We start from the raw sequence: 15,660 nt of genomic DNA, 5'->3' as shown, positions 1-15,660 counted from the left end.
ATAAATCTCCCCACTGTATTTTCCACTGAATGTAGCCGATGAAGTGAGCTGTAGCTCACGAAAGCTTATGCTCAAATAAATTTGTTAGTCTCTTAGGTGCCACAAGTCCTCCTACACAGACTCACACGGCTGCTACTCTGAAAACACTCAGGGCAATTCTATGCCACAAAATTAAGGCAACCTACGTTACATCGATGTACAGCCGCCGCAGTAACTGATTCGGTTTTACATGTCCACAGTATGCTCCCTGTGTTGGCGTTGCGCGTCCTCACCAGGAGCACTTGCACCGATCCAACTGCCAGTGTGGGGCATTGTGGGATGCTTTCTGAAAGGCGGCAACAGTCAATGTAAGCAACGCAGTGTCTATGCTGATCCTGTGTTGACCTAAGCGCTACGCCTCTCACAGAGGTGGAGTTATTAAGTCGGTGTAGCGGGCGGGTTACATCGGTGAGAGCAGGAGTGCTGGAAGCTCCCTAGAAGTTGGAGGGCCACTGGTGCCCAAACCATGACCACACCCCTGCTCTGCCCCTTCCCCCCACAGCTCCATCCCTGCCACACCTTTTCCCCCCCAAGGCCTTGCCCTTGCTCTGCCTCTTCCCCCAAGGCCCCACACTCGCTCCGCCTCTTCCCCCAAGCCTCGCCCCCCACTCACTCCTCTCCGCCCCCTCTCCTCTGTTGCTCGCCCTTAAAGCAGATAAAAAGTGGGAGGGCATAGCATTCACCTGGGATGAGGGAGACCCCTGTTAAAATCCCTTCTCCCCCTTTGCCTAGGAGGAGACTTCAACATGGGTCTCCCTCATCCCCAGCAAGCGCTCTAACCACTAGGCTAGAAGTTGTAAGGTGGCTCAGAGCAAGATGCGTCTTTACAATTAAAGCACCAAAAAAGTAAAATAAATTGGTTCATTCTAATGGGAAAGGTACTCCGAGACCTGAAGGAGAACTGTGTGTGGCTCGAAAGCGTGTCTCTCTCACCAACAGATGTTGGGCCAAGAAAAGAGATTATCTCACCTGCCTTGTCTCTCTAACATCCTGGGACCAACACGGCTACAACTACTGGTGGCCAAAAAGAGTCATTTGACAAAACCGGAAATCTGCGATTCTCCCTCATTCGTTGGCTGCCTAACTGAGCTAACCAACACCCCATTCGCTGAAAAACCAACATGCACCCAGAGAGGCACAGGATCCAATTATGAAGACATTTGGTCTTCCATGAGAACATTACAAACTGACTCCAGGTAGATTAGGCTTCTGATACATCATCTTTTGGGGGGATAGTGGGGGAAAGGTAGGGGTTGTTAGGGAATTCTTATTCCAGTTACTTATTACCATCAGTTTTCAGTTCTTTAGTACCTAACACATTTATCACACTTCCAAGGGTGCACTTGTCTTAAAGGCACTTTGAGGAGCATGGTTAGTACAGTTTGACTGCATTGGTCCAAAAGAGACAAGTTTAGACTGTTAAAAGCAATTGCTTAAAAGCAATTTTTTTCACTCTCTCTTAGGCCAATTTGCTTGGGCTTATAAAGGAGTTAAAATTCTAAAAGACGGTTACTTGAAGTCTCACTTCAGAGAGTGCAGACTCAGCAAGATAATCTACCATTATTTATATAAAAGGGGAAATACAACCCTTGAAATGAATTCTCACCACTTCTTCTCACCCTGTTAACCGTGGGATGGGGGAGAATTCTTTCTACCTGGCTGGTCCAGGCATCCATTGCACTTAAAGGATTCTGCAGCACCTTGTGCTGGGTTCAGTCAACTCTCTTTAGCACATGGTGATCTCAGTTTATATGCCCTAGTTTCAGGGCTCATTGGAGGAGGCCACCCTCTTATTCCTATTGGCACATGCCAAGGGAGCGGGCAGATTTCAGTTTAGTTTCTCTGCTCCTTCCACTGGTACCAAGTAGATGGAGCTGATGTATAACACATTTCTTTAATCTTCTTCTTATTGGAAGATTTTTAAATTTGATTCATTTTAAGGACTGTATTTAATTATTAGCCCCTACTACTAATTGAAACACCCCCCCCCTTAAGCAATTTCTCTTAATATTTAAAAATTATAACCTGGTTTATATCTTTTAACATTCCTCCTTCCTTGTGCCAGATGATTCCTATTACTTCTACGAGTGCAACAATTATTTACAATGAAAACCCACAAAACCCTTACGACCTTCTAAATTTGGAGGAGATATACATCCATATACATATATATTGATTATACATAAGGATTTCCCGTGATTTAGGACTCAGAGCAAGAGACATTATTCACATATAGAAGGCGGTAGATTTGACTCACATGGCAGACAAATGTGAAGATTCCAATCTGGGTGAAATGAGGCAGTTTATCCCTAGTATACTTGATTTACCAGGAAAACAATGTGTAGTTTATAATTTGGGGTGAAAACATGGGGCTGGGATTTCTTGGGGGTAACAGGTAATTTTCCCCATTTGACCTTCAATCTTACAGCTACCTTTCTAGTTTGCTTAATTTACAGATTTCCCCACTCGCCTCTTGATCCACTCCCAGCATGCAATGGGACACTTTGGGTAAGAAAGCAGGGGGGCACCCTGACTTGGTCACTTGGTTCTATTTAGCTAGGTTGGGAGGGAGAAAGAGGTTTTATCTATATGCAAATCCTGAGAGATTCTTGCCAAAGTGATTAATAATACTCTCTTCTAGCCATTTGAATTTCTATTCATGGGGCGGCAAAGGCCCAACCTTGGCTGATCTGTGGGTCCTTAGACAAAGGGTATGTCTACACTGCATTTAAAACCCACTGCTGGCCCATGCCCGCTGACTGGGGCTGTTTCACTCCAGTGTAGGCTTCCGGCTCAGATCCGAGCTCTGGGACCCACACACCTCACGGAATCCTAATTGCAGTGTAGACAAAACTCAGTGTCACATAATGTGAACCATTTTCTTTCTGTCTTCATAGGTGGATCCTATTTTGGGATAAACAGAGGTGGGATTGCTATTCTAATTTCCGAGGGCCAGAAGGAATCCTGTTATTAATCCTTCAAGGCATTTCTGTTCCATATATCCTCCCCATCAGAGAGAGGAAGCTGTGTTCGAGCTGCTTCTGTTTCTCTTCCTCTGTCAGAAGCTGCAATCTCCCCCCAGCCGTGATCTGGAAGCCTGAACTGAGCAGCTGCTGCTCCCCCAGCGGGGTTTGTGCTGTGGGGAGACCTTCCTTAAAGCCCCCTCTGTGCCCAGCCGAGTAGGGGACTTTCACTTGGCCAGAGAGCATGAGAATGACCCTGCACGCTAGTGTTTAGGGCACCTGCCTGGGTGGGTCCAATTCCCTTTCCAATGACTGTTTAATGACTAATCCAAAGTCGACCAGGTTCAACAGGAGAGATTGAGGGAGCCCCACATCAGACTATCCCATGGCCCAGTGGTTAGAGCATTGTCCTCATGGGATTTCAACAGGGATCTCTCACAGCTTTCTTCCCATCAGGCAGAGAGGAAAACAGACCCTGCATCTCCCCCATCAGGGTGACTGCTCTAACTCCAGGGTGAGAAGTTTTAGGAAGGACTCACTTCCCTCCTCCAGCTGTTTTGTGCATAGCTATTCACAAGAATAGAGTTTAGGTATCTGACTCCAGGAGAGGGGTTCCCAGCTGTGCATTCATAATTCACAACCTCAATCTGGGCTGGTATCTCCATGAGAGAGGTGGTGATTAGACACATCCCTCTCCTCAGCATCTCCTGTTGGCTAGCTTAGGTGGCTCCTGGCCTAAAGTGCTGGCTTTTTGGATCCCATTCCTAGGTGCTTGTCTCTCTTCATGCATCGTATAAGCAGGCTTGCTCTTTACACAATGCACAGTCAACCCGTGGAACTCCTTGCCAGAGGATGTTGTGAAGGCCAAAGCTATAACAGGGTTCAAGAAAGAACTAGGTAAGTTGCTGGACGATAGGTCCATCAATGGCTATTAGCCAGGCTGGGCAGGGATGGTGTCCCTAGACTCGGTTTTGCCAGAAGCTGGGAATGGGCGACAAGGGTTGGATCACTTGATGATTGCCTGTTCTGTTCATTCCGTCTGAGGCACCTGGCCTTGGCCACTGTCAGAAGACAGGATACTGGGCAAGATGAACCTTTGGTCTGACCCAGTCTGGCTGTTCTTATGTGATCAACTCAGGCTTTCTGGATCCTAATGTTGTTCCACTGATTTTCTAGGTGCCTAAAAGTTAGGCATCGCATCACGGAAATCCCTTTGTCCGTCCAGCCCTCAGTGGCTGCCACAACCCAGGTCTTGGTATATGGACAATTACAGACCTGGTTGAAGCAGAGGGTATCTGGATAGTGCCCAGATACCAGAAGGGCCCCATTTCTGCTTGCAGTTTTCCGATGTTCACCAAAATATCACCAGCTATCTCCTGCTGGCTGCCTCCAACATCGCCTGAAACGCATGATTTGATCAGATGCAGCAATCGGAAGTTATTGCATCACCTCCGAACACACAAAGGCCATTGATCTGAATGAAGGGCCTGACATGGCTTGGGGGAAAATAAATCAAAACCATACCTCGCTCTTAGAGAGCGCTTTGCATCCATAGATCTCAAAGTCCTTCACAGCACAGATTATTGCTCCTCTCCACAACGGTTCAATTCAGGTTAAAAGAAAAAGATCCTTCCCCAGGCTCATTGACCCTCCTTCCACAGGAGAAAAGTGAATGGATCAGGACAGCCAGAGGGGGTTTCCCCTGTGGATGATGGATTTTCCCCACAGAAGGGTCTGAAAACCCAAGGAGTTGGCAGCTCTGGTCTGCAGTCTGCAGTGGTGAAGGCTGGAGAAATAACAACTCAGAGAGACAGCTGCTGGGATCATTTTTCCCATTATTCAAGACAAGGGCCACTGGGAGTTTGAGAAGCTAAATTCTCCTTTATTCTTAGCCAGCAAGAAATACAAGTTAACCATCCCCTCTCCCCACCTAGCACCCACCTCACAAATATGCATTTCTGCCCCAGGCCAGCACATGGATTCTCCCAGCATCTGCAGGCACCAGGGAAAGAGGAACAAGTTAAAACCAGTGGAAAAGTGCAGACAATTCATGAGAGATGCTGGGACCCAGTCACAAAGGAGCAGGAAACCCAGGGAGCTCGGGTTAGAAGATGGATGCAGTGTGGGGTGAGTGGAGCACAGACAGTCTCTGTTGTCCGCACAGAGGAAACAGCAGTAGACATCGTGGGAGTGACTAACTGGGCTGTCAGGATGCACTTCTGCCTCTTGGTGACAAAGGTTTGCCTGGCTTCAGGGTTGGTGAGGCCAGTTCACTTCGCTGGCTTCCTTCTCGCCTCTGTCCAGATTCCTCCTCTCCGCAAAGAGGAGATGCTGCCCCCGCCCTGAATCATTCTTCTAGGGGCATCACTCACTGTCATTTAGAATTCAGGGACTCGCAGGAAAATTCCTGTCTCTTTCTGGCCCCAGTGCAGTGAGTTCACAGTTCTCAGCCTCATCTGTCTGGCTCTGCAGAGCAAACCCTGCAGTTTTCCAGCCCCATCCTCCCCCGCTCCTGACTGCATCTCATATCCCCCTGGAGTGTAAATCTTGCACTCAGTGTGTGTGCTGATCACTATTGATCATTTTCAATGTTCAAACCACCCAGAAATCTTTAGAGGGAAGGGTAGAAAAGGGTGAAAAAAGTACGTAAGGACTATTCTGGCAAATGATCAATTGTTTGTGAAGTCTCCAATATAGCAGAGCTACATCCTGTCAAAGTCAACTAATACAAAAGTACGTGACCAAACAGCCTTCACCAAGGACAGAAAAACTCACAATCCAGGGTGGGCTATAAAACACTTTCACGCGTTCATAAAGTGAAATCCCAGAAAGAAAAGGAGGACTTGTGGCACCTAAGAGACTAACAAATTTATTTGAGCATAAGCTTTCGTGAGCTACAGCTCACTTCATCGGCTACATTCAGTGGAAAATACAGTGGGGAGATTTATATACACAGAGAACATGAAACAGTGGGTGTTCCCATACACACTGTAACCAGAGTGATCACTTAAGGTGAGCTATTACCAGCAGGAGAGCGGTGGGGGAGGGGGGGGAAACCTTTTGTAGTGATAATCAAGGTGGGCCATTTCCAGCAGTTGACAAGAATGTCTGAGGAACAGTGGGGGGTGGGGGGGAATAAACATGGGGAAATAGTTTTATTTTGTGTAATGACCCATCCACTACCAGTCTCTATTCAAGCCTAAGTTAATTGTATCCAGTTTGCAAATTAATTCCAATTCAGCAGTCTCTCGGTGGAGTCTGTTTTTGGAGGTTTTTTGCTGAAGAATTGCCACTTTTAGGTCTGTGATCGAGTGACCAGAGAGATTGAAGTGTTCTCTGACTGGTTTTTGAATGTTATAATTCTTGACGTCTGATTTGTGTCCATTTATTCTTTTACGTAGAGACTGTCCAGTTTGACCAATGTACATGGCAGAGGGGCATTGCTGGCACATGATGGCACATATCAAGAGAATCTTCAAATTCAAAATAAGGAAAATAAATTGACCCATTTTCTTCTCATCTGGCTAAACCTGCTTCATTCAGCACCTCCTTATTTGGCTGTGTAACTTACAAAAGTTTTTGCATTACCTAACAAAAGAAAGGAGGGGGAGGGGGGAACCTTCTCATGGGCAAATGATCTGGATTTAGCTGGGAAATCCCAGAAGCCACTTTACCAATAGATGGAAACAGGGACTGAAGATCAGAAACCTCCCGCTGCGCTTTGGCCTTCATTTGAATTCCCCCTCCAGGTCTGCAACATGTTTTTCTCTTGCTCTCAGGAGTCTGATTTAGGATCAAAGCAATCAATGGGCCATTCCTGGAGAGCAAAGGACACTGTGGCAAGTGACACTTCGGAAGGCGGAGGGGTAGAATAGGGAGAGGATAAAACTCTCCAAGGCTTGGACAGAGGCTGCTGTGTCAAAGATGGAGCATGACAGTGACCGGGGAAGGAGGGAATCCCTCGGACTCACCCCATCGCTCTCAAAGAACATAGTAGCTAAAACACCACCTTTTACTGTCCCTGCTCCAGCTTTTGTAAAATAAATGTAATTCTGGTATAGAAGGGAGAAAATGGGGGTGTGGGGAAACCCACAATGGAGCATTTTGTGAGAATCTGGGAATGAGACCATTTATCCCCAAAGGGAGAACTCGTGACTGTAACAATCACTCTGCTAATGGGGTGATCCGAATAAATAAGATGCTCAAGGTCAGTCTAGACTAGGAAAAGTGGTGGAGAGTCAGAGGAGATGAGCTGGCTAATCCTGACTGTTTTTCCTACCACAGACGGACACTCACAGGTTGATGCTGCGGAGGCAGAGGTGGGATCTCCAGGCCTCCCACAAAGGGCCCTGTGGGAATCAGCCCCTCTCAGTGGTGCTGCCTGAATGCAGAGGGGGCAGGGAGAAGGGGCAAAGGGGGTGATGAGAGGCAGCACCTCTCTACCCCTGTGCTCTCCCTCGCCTCTTATCCCACGATCCCCAAACACTCGATAGCCCCAGCACCCAGCTCCCCCTGCTTCCCAGCTCCACCAGCCCCAACCATTCAATCCCCAGTTTCCTCCCCATAACCCATTGCCCTGGTCCCTTAACAGTTGATCCCCCAGAGCCCAACACCCTGGGGGACTCAGAGAGGGGAGGAGTTACCAGCCCCCAGGGACACTCCCTCTGCAGGGAACAGCCCCAGGTAAGTGGGGGAGCCCAGCCCAGGGGCTTGTGGAAGATGGGGGATGGGGACAGGTGTGTAGAGTGAAGGTAGGGTCTGGCCCAAGTGTCCTTCTCCTCATCTCCATGGCAGGGGGATCCTGGCTGGGCGGGGAAGGGAGAGGGGGGAGCTTCAGCCAGGCAGAGGGAGAGGCTGGAGGAGTTTCTCTCTCTCCCTTTCCCTCTGTGGCCCATTAGCTCAGCAGCCAGGGCTGCACGAGGGAGGAGGGGCTGATGGGGGCTTCTCCTCCTCTGCCTGGGGTTTGCTTAGACCAGGCAGAGCCAGAGGGTCACTGACTAGCTGCTGCTCGGCTGCTGCTGGATCCTCACCCCTGATGTGTGTGGGAAAGAGGAAATGAGTTGGTCACTACGGCTATCCCCAGTCGGGGCCCCGAGAGAATTTCCCTGCTGTGTGGAGGAGTCTCTGATGTTCGACACTTATATGTCTTCAGCTTTCAAAATGCTCCCACAGGACTCTTGATGATGCCTGCTACTGTAGGAGCACCAGTTGAAGCTTCCCCCATATTGAAGGTCTCTCTCTCTCTCATGAATTCTCCGATGCGTAATCATGTGTGAGCTCTGAATCTTTTCCCACAGTTATTTCTAGGGTCTCCCACCCTTGTGCATTCGCCGATGTTTCGTAAGGTTTCAGGAGCAACTAAAGCTTTCCCCACAGTCCAAGCATTTATGGGGTTTCTCTCCTGTGTGGGTTCCCTGATGCATAACAATGGCTTATCTTTCGTTCAATCTCTTCCCACGCTGGAGTTATTCATAGGGTCTGTCCCGCGTATGGACTCTCCCATGCTTAATAAGTGTTGAGCTCTCGCTAAAACTTTTCCCACACACTGGGCATTTATGGGGTCTCTCGCCCGTGTGGATTCTCCAGTGTTTCGTGAGGCTTGAGCTCTGGCTGAAGCTTTTCCCACAGTCCGAACATGTATAGGGCTTCTCTCCCGTGTGGTTTCTCTGATGTGTAATCAGGTTGGTTTTCACCTTGAAACTTTTCCCACAGTCGAGGCATTTATAGGGTGTCTCTCCTGTGTGGATTCTCCGATGATTGGTAAGGCTTGAGCTCTGACTAAAGCTTTTCCCGCAATCTAAGCATTTATAGGGTTTTTCTCCTGTGTGCAGTCTCTGATGGGTAATAAGGTTCGTTCTCACACTGAATCTTTTCCTGCAGTCGAGGCATTCATAGGGTCTCTCTCCCGTGTGGATTCTCCGATGTTTAGTGAGGCTTGAACTCTGATGGAAGCTTTTCCCGCACTCCCAGCATTTATAGGGCTTCTCTCCTGTGTGGTTTCTCTGATGAGTAATAAGGTTGGTTCTCACACTGAAGCTTTTCCCACACTCGAGGCATTTATAGAGTTTCTCCTCCTCGGGATCTGTCGGCTGGTTTGTGGTTTCCTTAGGATCTGTGCATCCTCCCCCACATTCAATGGATTCATCCCCTTTCTTCCTTGGGTGGTTTCCCAGCTGCCTCTCTAACCTGTGCCAATTTCCCCAGGCTTCCCCCTGTTCCAAGGATTGGGAAAAATTCCCATCAGCTGTTTTCATAATGGTCCCCAGGGGTTCCATTTGCTCAGGACCTTCAGATTGACAATTCTCCTCTTCGTTCTCACTCACTGTCTCATTGCCTGCTGGGAGAGAGAGAATCCAGACAAGAGTCACCGCTGTTCCCCTTTCTCCTCAGCATTGGGAAACACCACACAGTGACTGCTGGGGAGATGGAGACATTGGATTCTGCCTCCACATCCCACCCAAACACTCCCAGGGAAGGAAAGTCAGGGAGGAAATTCCCGACAGCTAACAGGGTGGGTGGGAAGCCGTGACAGATATTTGCCTTGATGCTACAACACCTGCTGACTGCAGCCCTGACCTGGTTGAGACGGGGCAGAACTGGGGGCTCTCGCTCACAGGACATTTTGGGAGTCCCAGCTTTTTCCTTCATTCATCAGATAGTTTCTGTGTCAGTTTCTCTGACTCCTCACCTGTGCGGGTGCCTCTCTGGCTCTCCCTTTCCTCAGCGGCCTGGAGATCTGGGACCCACGGCTCTTCCCCTCGTTCCAGCCGGGCGATCAGCTCAGGTTTGGGAATGGGTAATCCTGCTCAGTGAATGAAATCAGACAAAATCAGGGTGCATGGAGCAATTGTAGAGGAGCCATCACAAAGAACATTCCCTGATTTTAAGCTGGCCCCATGCCCTGCAGGAGGATGTGGAATCTGAACAGATGGGAACAGGGTCACTGAGTCCCCAGGGTAGGAGAGATTTGTCAGAAACCCAGTAGGAACATTCAGCTTCTGTGGGGCCCGGGGGGAGGCATGGCGTGGGGACTTGCTAACACGGCAACAGCTCTGGTGTTAAATCCCTGCCAATTTCTCAACCTCCAGAGTCCTCCACATGGATGGAGCAAGTCCTAGGACGAAAAAGGAACAGGGTGTAAGGGAACAGGGTGCAAGGGAATAGGGTGCACTGCTTCTGCTCCCTTGAAAGCGGGAGGAATGGCGATGAATTAGCATGTCCCTTATATTTATGACTCCCTGACTCGACTGCAGGGGGTATGGAGATGGAAGTCTCTTTCAGACTGGATGTGTGGACTATGCAACCCACTCCCTTCAAATCTAACTGACCAGGGGAGAACCTGACCAGAGTCAGACACGCAGACCCCACGGCTTCTAATAACCGAGGGGACGGGAATCCCTTACCCAGCGAGGTCACCGTCTCGTAGTTCTCCTGCATGACGTCCCTGTAGAGGGCTCTCTGAGCAGGGTCCAGCAGAGCCCCCTGCCCCTCAGTGAAATACACAGCCACCTCCTCGAAGGTCACCGGCATCTGAAACAACAAGAGTTCCCCACTCAGCACCTGCTGCCCCAGCCGCAATCCCACTAGTCAGGGGGAGGAGGCCCAGAAAAGCAGAATCCTCCCCGCACCCTGCTCAGAGGAGCCAGGAGGCTTCAGGGGGTGGGAGAAGGTGAGAGCTGCTTGTCCCCCCCAGCACACAGAGCAGGGCAGGGTCTTATCATTTCCAACATGCCTGCCAGCCACAGGCTGATACGGGAAGCAGAGCTCTGAGCCGGGGACAGGTCAGGAATCCCAACAGCTTCCCTTTGTATTTCACAGCAGCCTCTGGCCAGTGGGGTCAGGCTCCAGCACTGGGAGTCTGGTCACTTTCCCCAGCCCTGCCCAGGGGGGTGTTTCCTGGATCAGAAATGGGGGGAATGTTCCCCCCTCCCTCCACCCGCCAATGGGCCTGTTCAGAAAATCAGGCTCCAAGTTAAACTTGTCCCCTGTCCCCTCCCTGGCTCCCCCTGTGTATTTCCTCCCCCTCCCCCTCCACAACAACCCCCCTGCAGCTCCCTGAAAATCCCCTACCTGAGCTGGCTCCATCACAGCCATTTCCCTCTCCTCTCCCATAGGAATACGGGACAATTTGAAGTGCAATGTGGATTTTGTTAGCCAATATATATATGCTAGGAATAATTTCAATAAAGGCCCGGAAGGTATCTTCACTGAATCTATTACACCCTCCCCATAGTTCTGTTCACCCATGTCAAGATTAAACTCGCTAAGTTTATGGAGGAGATGGTATGATGGGATAACATGATTTTGGCAATCAATTGATCTTTAAATATTCACGGTAAATAGACCCAATGGCCTGTGATGGGATGTTAGATGGGGTGGGATCTGAGTTACTACAGAGAATTCTTTCCTGGGTATCTGGCTGATGAATCTTGTCCACATGCTTAGGGTTCAGCTGATCCCATGCTTAGGGTTCAGCCATATTTGGGGTCGAGAAGGAATTTTCCTCCAGGGCAGATTGGAAGAGGCCCTGGGGGTTTTTCGCCTTCCTCTGTAGCATGGGGCACGGGTCACTTGCTGGAGGATTCTCTGCACCTTGAAGTCTTTAAACCATAATTTGAGGACTTAAATAGCTCAGACATAGGTGAGAGGTTTATTGCAGGAGTGGGTGGGTGAGATTCTGTGGCCTGAATTGTGCAGAAGGTCGGACTAGATGATCATAATGGTCCCTTCTGACCTTAGTATCTATGAATCTAAGTAGCCCAGAAAACTTTGCATTAGCTGAAGTACTTGGAAAACTGTCAGGAGCAGGACCTTTGAGCAAGTAGCAACAGGTAGGAAGTCATTCTCTCAGGTCTAAACTAGAATGTCTCAAGGGATGAGGACAAGACATATAATGGTTTTACCTACAAACCTAGGAGATGCCTTCACGCCCTGTGGTACTTGGAAATCATGAGACAAAGGGTCCACCGTGGCACCAGAAAAACAAGGTAAAAAGCGGATTGGTTCAATCTCATTTCAGATGACGTACAGCAGCAGTTCTCAACCCGAGGTCCGCAAGTAGGTTTTAGGGGGGCCGACAAGCAGGGACTCGCTGGGGCCCAGGGCAGAAAACCAAAGCTGTGCCACATGGTGCCGAAACCTGGGGCCCCCGAGGCCCGCCACCCAGCGCTGAAGCCAAAGCCTGAACGGCTTAACTTTGCAGGGGCCCCTCTGGTGTGGGACTCCAGGGAATTGCCTGGCTTGCTACCCACTAACACCGGCACTGGCTTTTTGTGGCACAGGTGGGCTGTGGAGTTTTTTACATGGGGTGTGGGCTCAGAAAGGAAAAGGCTGAGAACCCCTGACGTACAGTGTACACACGTATAAAGGGATGGCATTAGGGTTGTCACTTTGCACACCCTGTGTAGAAGGTGAACGTACCAATGCTGCAGGTGACGACTTCCCGGAGACTGGTATCGTATGGAACCCTTTTTTCCCCTGTACTATATTGTCATTGGCTTAGAGCAACCAACCTGACTGGTCTTGGTTATTTGATCTCTTGCATACATTTCATAATGAACCAAAGGACAGTCAAGCCATCGACTGTACAGAGTCTCTGAGTCAAACACGCAAAAAAAAAATCAGAAGCAGAGGAGTTACTTTGATGGATTCAATGATTTTACCTTCAAGGCAGTGGGTCCCCCCAGCAGAGTGGTAACTCAGCAGACACACAAACTGGTTTTTCCTCTCTTTCCTCCTTACCACAGTCCCTGGGAAGTCAATCGCAGCAATTCAAAGCAGCACCAGACCCTGCCAAACCAACAGACGCAAAACCTGCAGCCATATCTCCGCCGCTACAGTGATCAACATCTCCCCGTAACACAGCTTTCAAGATCCATGGGTCCTACACAGCCTATCACAACATGGGGTGCACCTCATCCAGTGCATAAATGCTCCGATAACAACTATGTGGGTGAAACCAATCACTACTCTCGAACGAACTCACACTAAAAAGTGATAAAAGACAAAAACACCAGTGGGTGAAAACTTGTCACAGAGCGATCACTCCATATCTGACCTCTCAGCCCTCATCCTCAACGGAAACCTCCACAACATCTTCAAAAGACACCTGGGAGCTTAAATTCGTAACTCCATCAGACACTAAAAATCACAGTCTTCATAAAAACACTGGATTATTGGCTGATTACAAGAATCCGCAACCCACTAACTCCCCCCTTTTTTGTCCTGTGACTGCAGAGTTGTTAACAGGACACTTCACCTTGAAGGGTCCCTTAGACAAAAAATAATTGACTACCCTCCGTCAAGGTCCAAAATTTCTTGGTCATGGTACAGTTGAGGTCTGGACTGCAGAGAAAATAATAAAAAAAAAACCCAAAGAATGCTAGTAATAATAAAGATAATAATAAGATTTCAGGGTCTGTTCAAAAGTGTCCCGTGGTCTGGATTAGGCGTGCGGTCCGCCGACTGACTACCCTGCCTCAGACTATGTGTTACCTACTTACGGTAAACAATCTGTTCCACCTTGTATTTAGCTGTGATGCGCCGAGAACCTTTCCCAGCCCTGCAGAAGAGCTGTGTGGTTTGAAAGCTTCTCTCTCTCATTCACAGAAGTTGCTCCAATATATGATATTACCTCACCGACCTTGTCTCCACAGGGTGATGCAGGGAATGGATCTGGGCAGATTTGGGACCCTCCCTCCTTGTTCCTACTGACTTATTCACTGTCTCGACTCCTCTCTCCCCTCCCCACTGCGTGGGAAAACTGGCTACTGGCCCAGTACATGGGTGTTTGCTCTCCAGTAGAGATCTGGTTGCTGCAACTACTAACTGGCTGCGTCACTGAGGGCAGCACCTCTGGGACCTGCAGACACACAGGGAGCCCCCTCCCCCTTCGGTACAAACTCACCAGCAGGTCCCTGAAAGGGGCCCTTTGTGCAGAGTCACTTTCCTGCCGGGCCCCAGCCCTGTCCCCCAGGGCTTCCCATCACCTGCAGGCACCGGCTCAGGGGCTGGTGTGGGCAGAGCGTGGGGCTGCCGTGGGGACTAGTTCCAGGCACGGTGAAAGTCCCTAGCAGTGCTGGGCACAGAGGGGGGATTAATGAAGGTCTGTCCCTGGCACAGCCCCAGCTGGGGAGCAGCAGTTTCACACTCTGGGCTCTCAGGTAGAGGAGGCAGCAGTGTCTGACCCAAAGACCTCAATTCAAGGGCTCTAATATCAGATGCAGAGAGAGACACGCACCAGCCTCCTCCTCTCCCTTAGCCAGAACCGGAGCCCTCTGGTGTCAGCAGCGAGTGCCTGAACCTCCCTGTCCTGCCCCTGCAGACCCCAGGGGACAGGCAGGCAGAGGCTGATCCCATCGGCCCATCCGCACCCACCCCCTGCCAGAGCCAGCAGTGACTCCGGTCTGACTCCGGTGTGGCTGAGATCTGCATCCTGCCCAGAAATCAGACCAGGGCCCCGGGCAGCCCCCAACACTCTGGAGTCACAGACTCCACCAGCATGGGTGTGTCTGAAAATAATACACTGGTAGCCGGGGGGAGCGGGATCTGGATATTTGTCTTGTAGCTTCTGAGCCCTGAGTCTCTTACCTTCCCCCCGAGCGGGGCCCCCCGGGGCAGGGGCCGGGCCGGGAAGGGGCCCTGGCCGGGCTGGGGGCTCTGCCCTGGGAGAGGCTCCCGGGGAGCAGCGGGCAGGGCCCGGCTGGAGGTTCCCCTCTCCCGGCTGCAGCCCGGGCTCCGGGCTCCCAGCACCAGCCGCCGGGGCGCGGGGATCTCGCCGGGAGCCAGAGTCCCCGCAGCGGCTGCGAGTCACTTCCTGCGGCCGGGCCCGAGCCCCGCGATCCTCCCCCCAGAGCCGCCCCCCAGCCGCTCCTGGGTCCTAGCGATCAACCCACCATTCTGCAGGCCCCTGCCCCAAACCCTGCCCCCTGGGGACCCCACCTCCCCTGGGCACGGGCAGCTTCTCCCAGCCCTATGCAGGCCTCCTGCCCAGAAGCCACAGGATCACTGCGGGGACAGAAAGAAGCCGGGAGATCCCGGGGAGCGGGGAGAAGGGGGCTTTCCATGGGGGCTGGGGGTTGTTCCAGAGAGCCCCCCATGTCTGCATGGACACAGGGGTGATGGGCTCGGGTCCTGGTCCTAGAGAGGCTGCCCGGGACACGTTTCTCGGTGACACCGTCCGACTCAGCGTGTGAGTCCCTCGAGTACAAAACTGGTACACGGAGCCCTTTGCCAGAGACGGTCTCTTGTCTCCACACCCCCATCCGCGGCTACCAGCCCTGGGCTGGAGCTACCAGCTCTGCTCCCCCGGCTCTCAGGTCAGGGAGCTGCCAGTGCCCCGGCAACAGGTTCATTCAGTGATTTGTAGGCCCGGATTCACCCATCCCTGGGGCTCTAGGCAAACCCCCCTCATGTCTGCCCCCCAGGGACTCATAGAATCATAGACTATCAGGGTTGGAAGGGACCTCAGGAGGTCATCTAGTCCAACCCCCTGCTCAGAGCAGGACCAATCCCCAATTTTTGCCCCAGATCCCTAAATGGCCCCCTCAAGTATTGAGCTCACAACCCTGGGTTTAGCAGGCCACTGCTCAAACCACTGAGCTATCCCTCCCCCCAAAAATAGGAAGAGGATTGAAACAGCCATTTTTAGAGACATACA

At 50.8% G+C, this 15,660-nt stretch overlaps 1 protein-coding gene across 1 annotated transcript in view; it reads right to left on the bottom strand.

The window, feature by feature from the left end:
- LOC140897490 (uncharacterized) overlaps positions 1–14,846 on the bottom strand; it is a 61,951-nt gene extending 47,105 nt beyond the window's left edge. Inside the window, 4 exon segments of the mRNA XM_073310219.1 lie at positions 8,320–9,339; positions 9,691–9,804; positions 10,406–10,532; positions 14,592–14,846. Coding sequence (XP_073166320.1) covers positions 8,320–9,339; positions 9,691–9,804; positions 10,406–10,532 — 1,261 coding nt within the window. The 5' untranslated portion in view covers positions 14,592–14,846.
- Between the last annotated feature and the right edge of the window lie 814 nt (positions 14,847–15,660).

The sequence above is a fragment of the Lepidochelys kempii genome, chromosome 14 (genome assembly GCF_965140265.1).
Source record: "Lepidochelys kempii isolate rLepKem1 chromosome 14, rLepKem1.hap2, whole genome shotgun sequence".
Taxonomy (NCBI): Eukaryota; Metazoa; Chordata; order Testudines; family Cheloniidae; genus Lepidochelys; species Lepidochelys kempii.
Note: the sequence above shows the minus strand (reverse complement) of the source record. Positions and strands in the feature narration are given on the sequence as shown.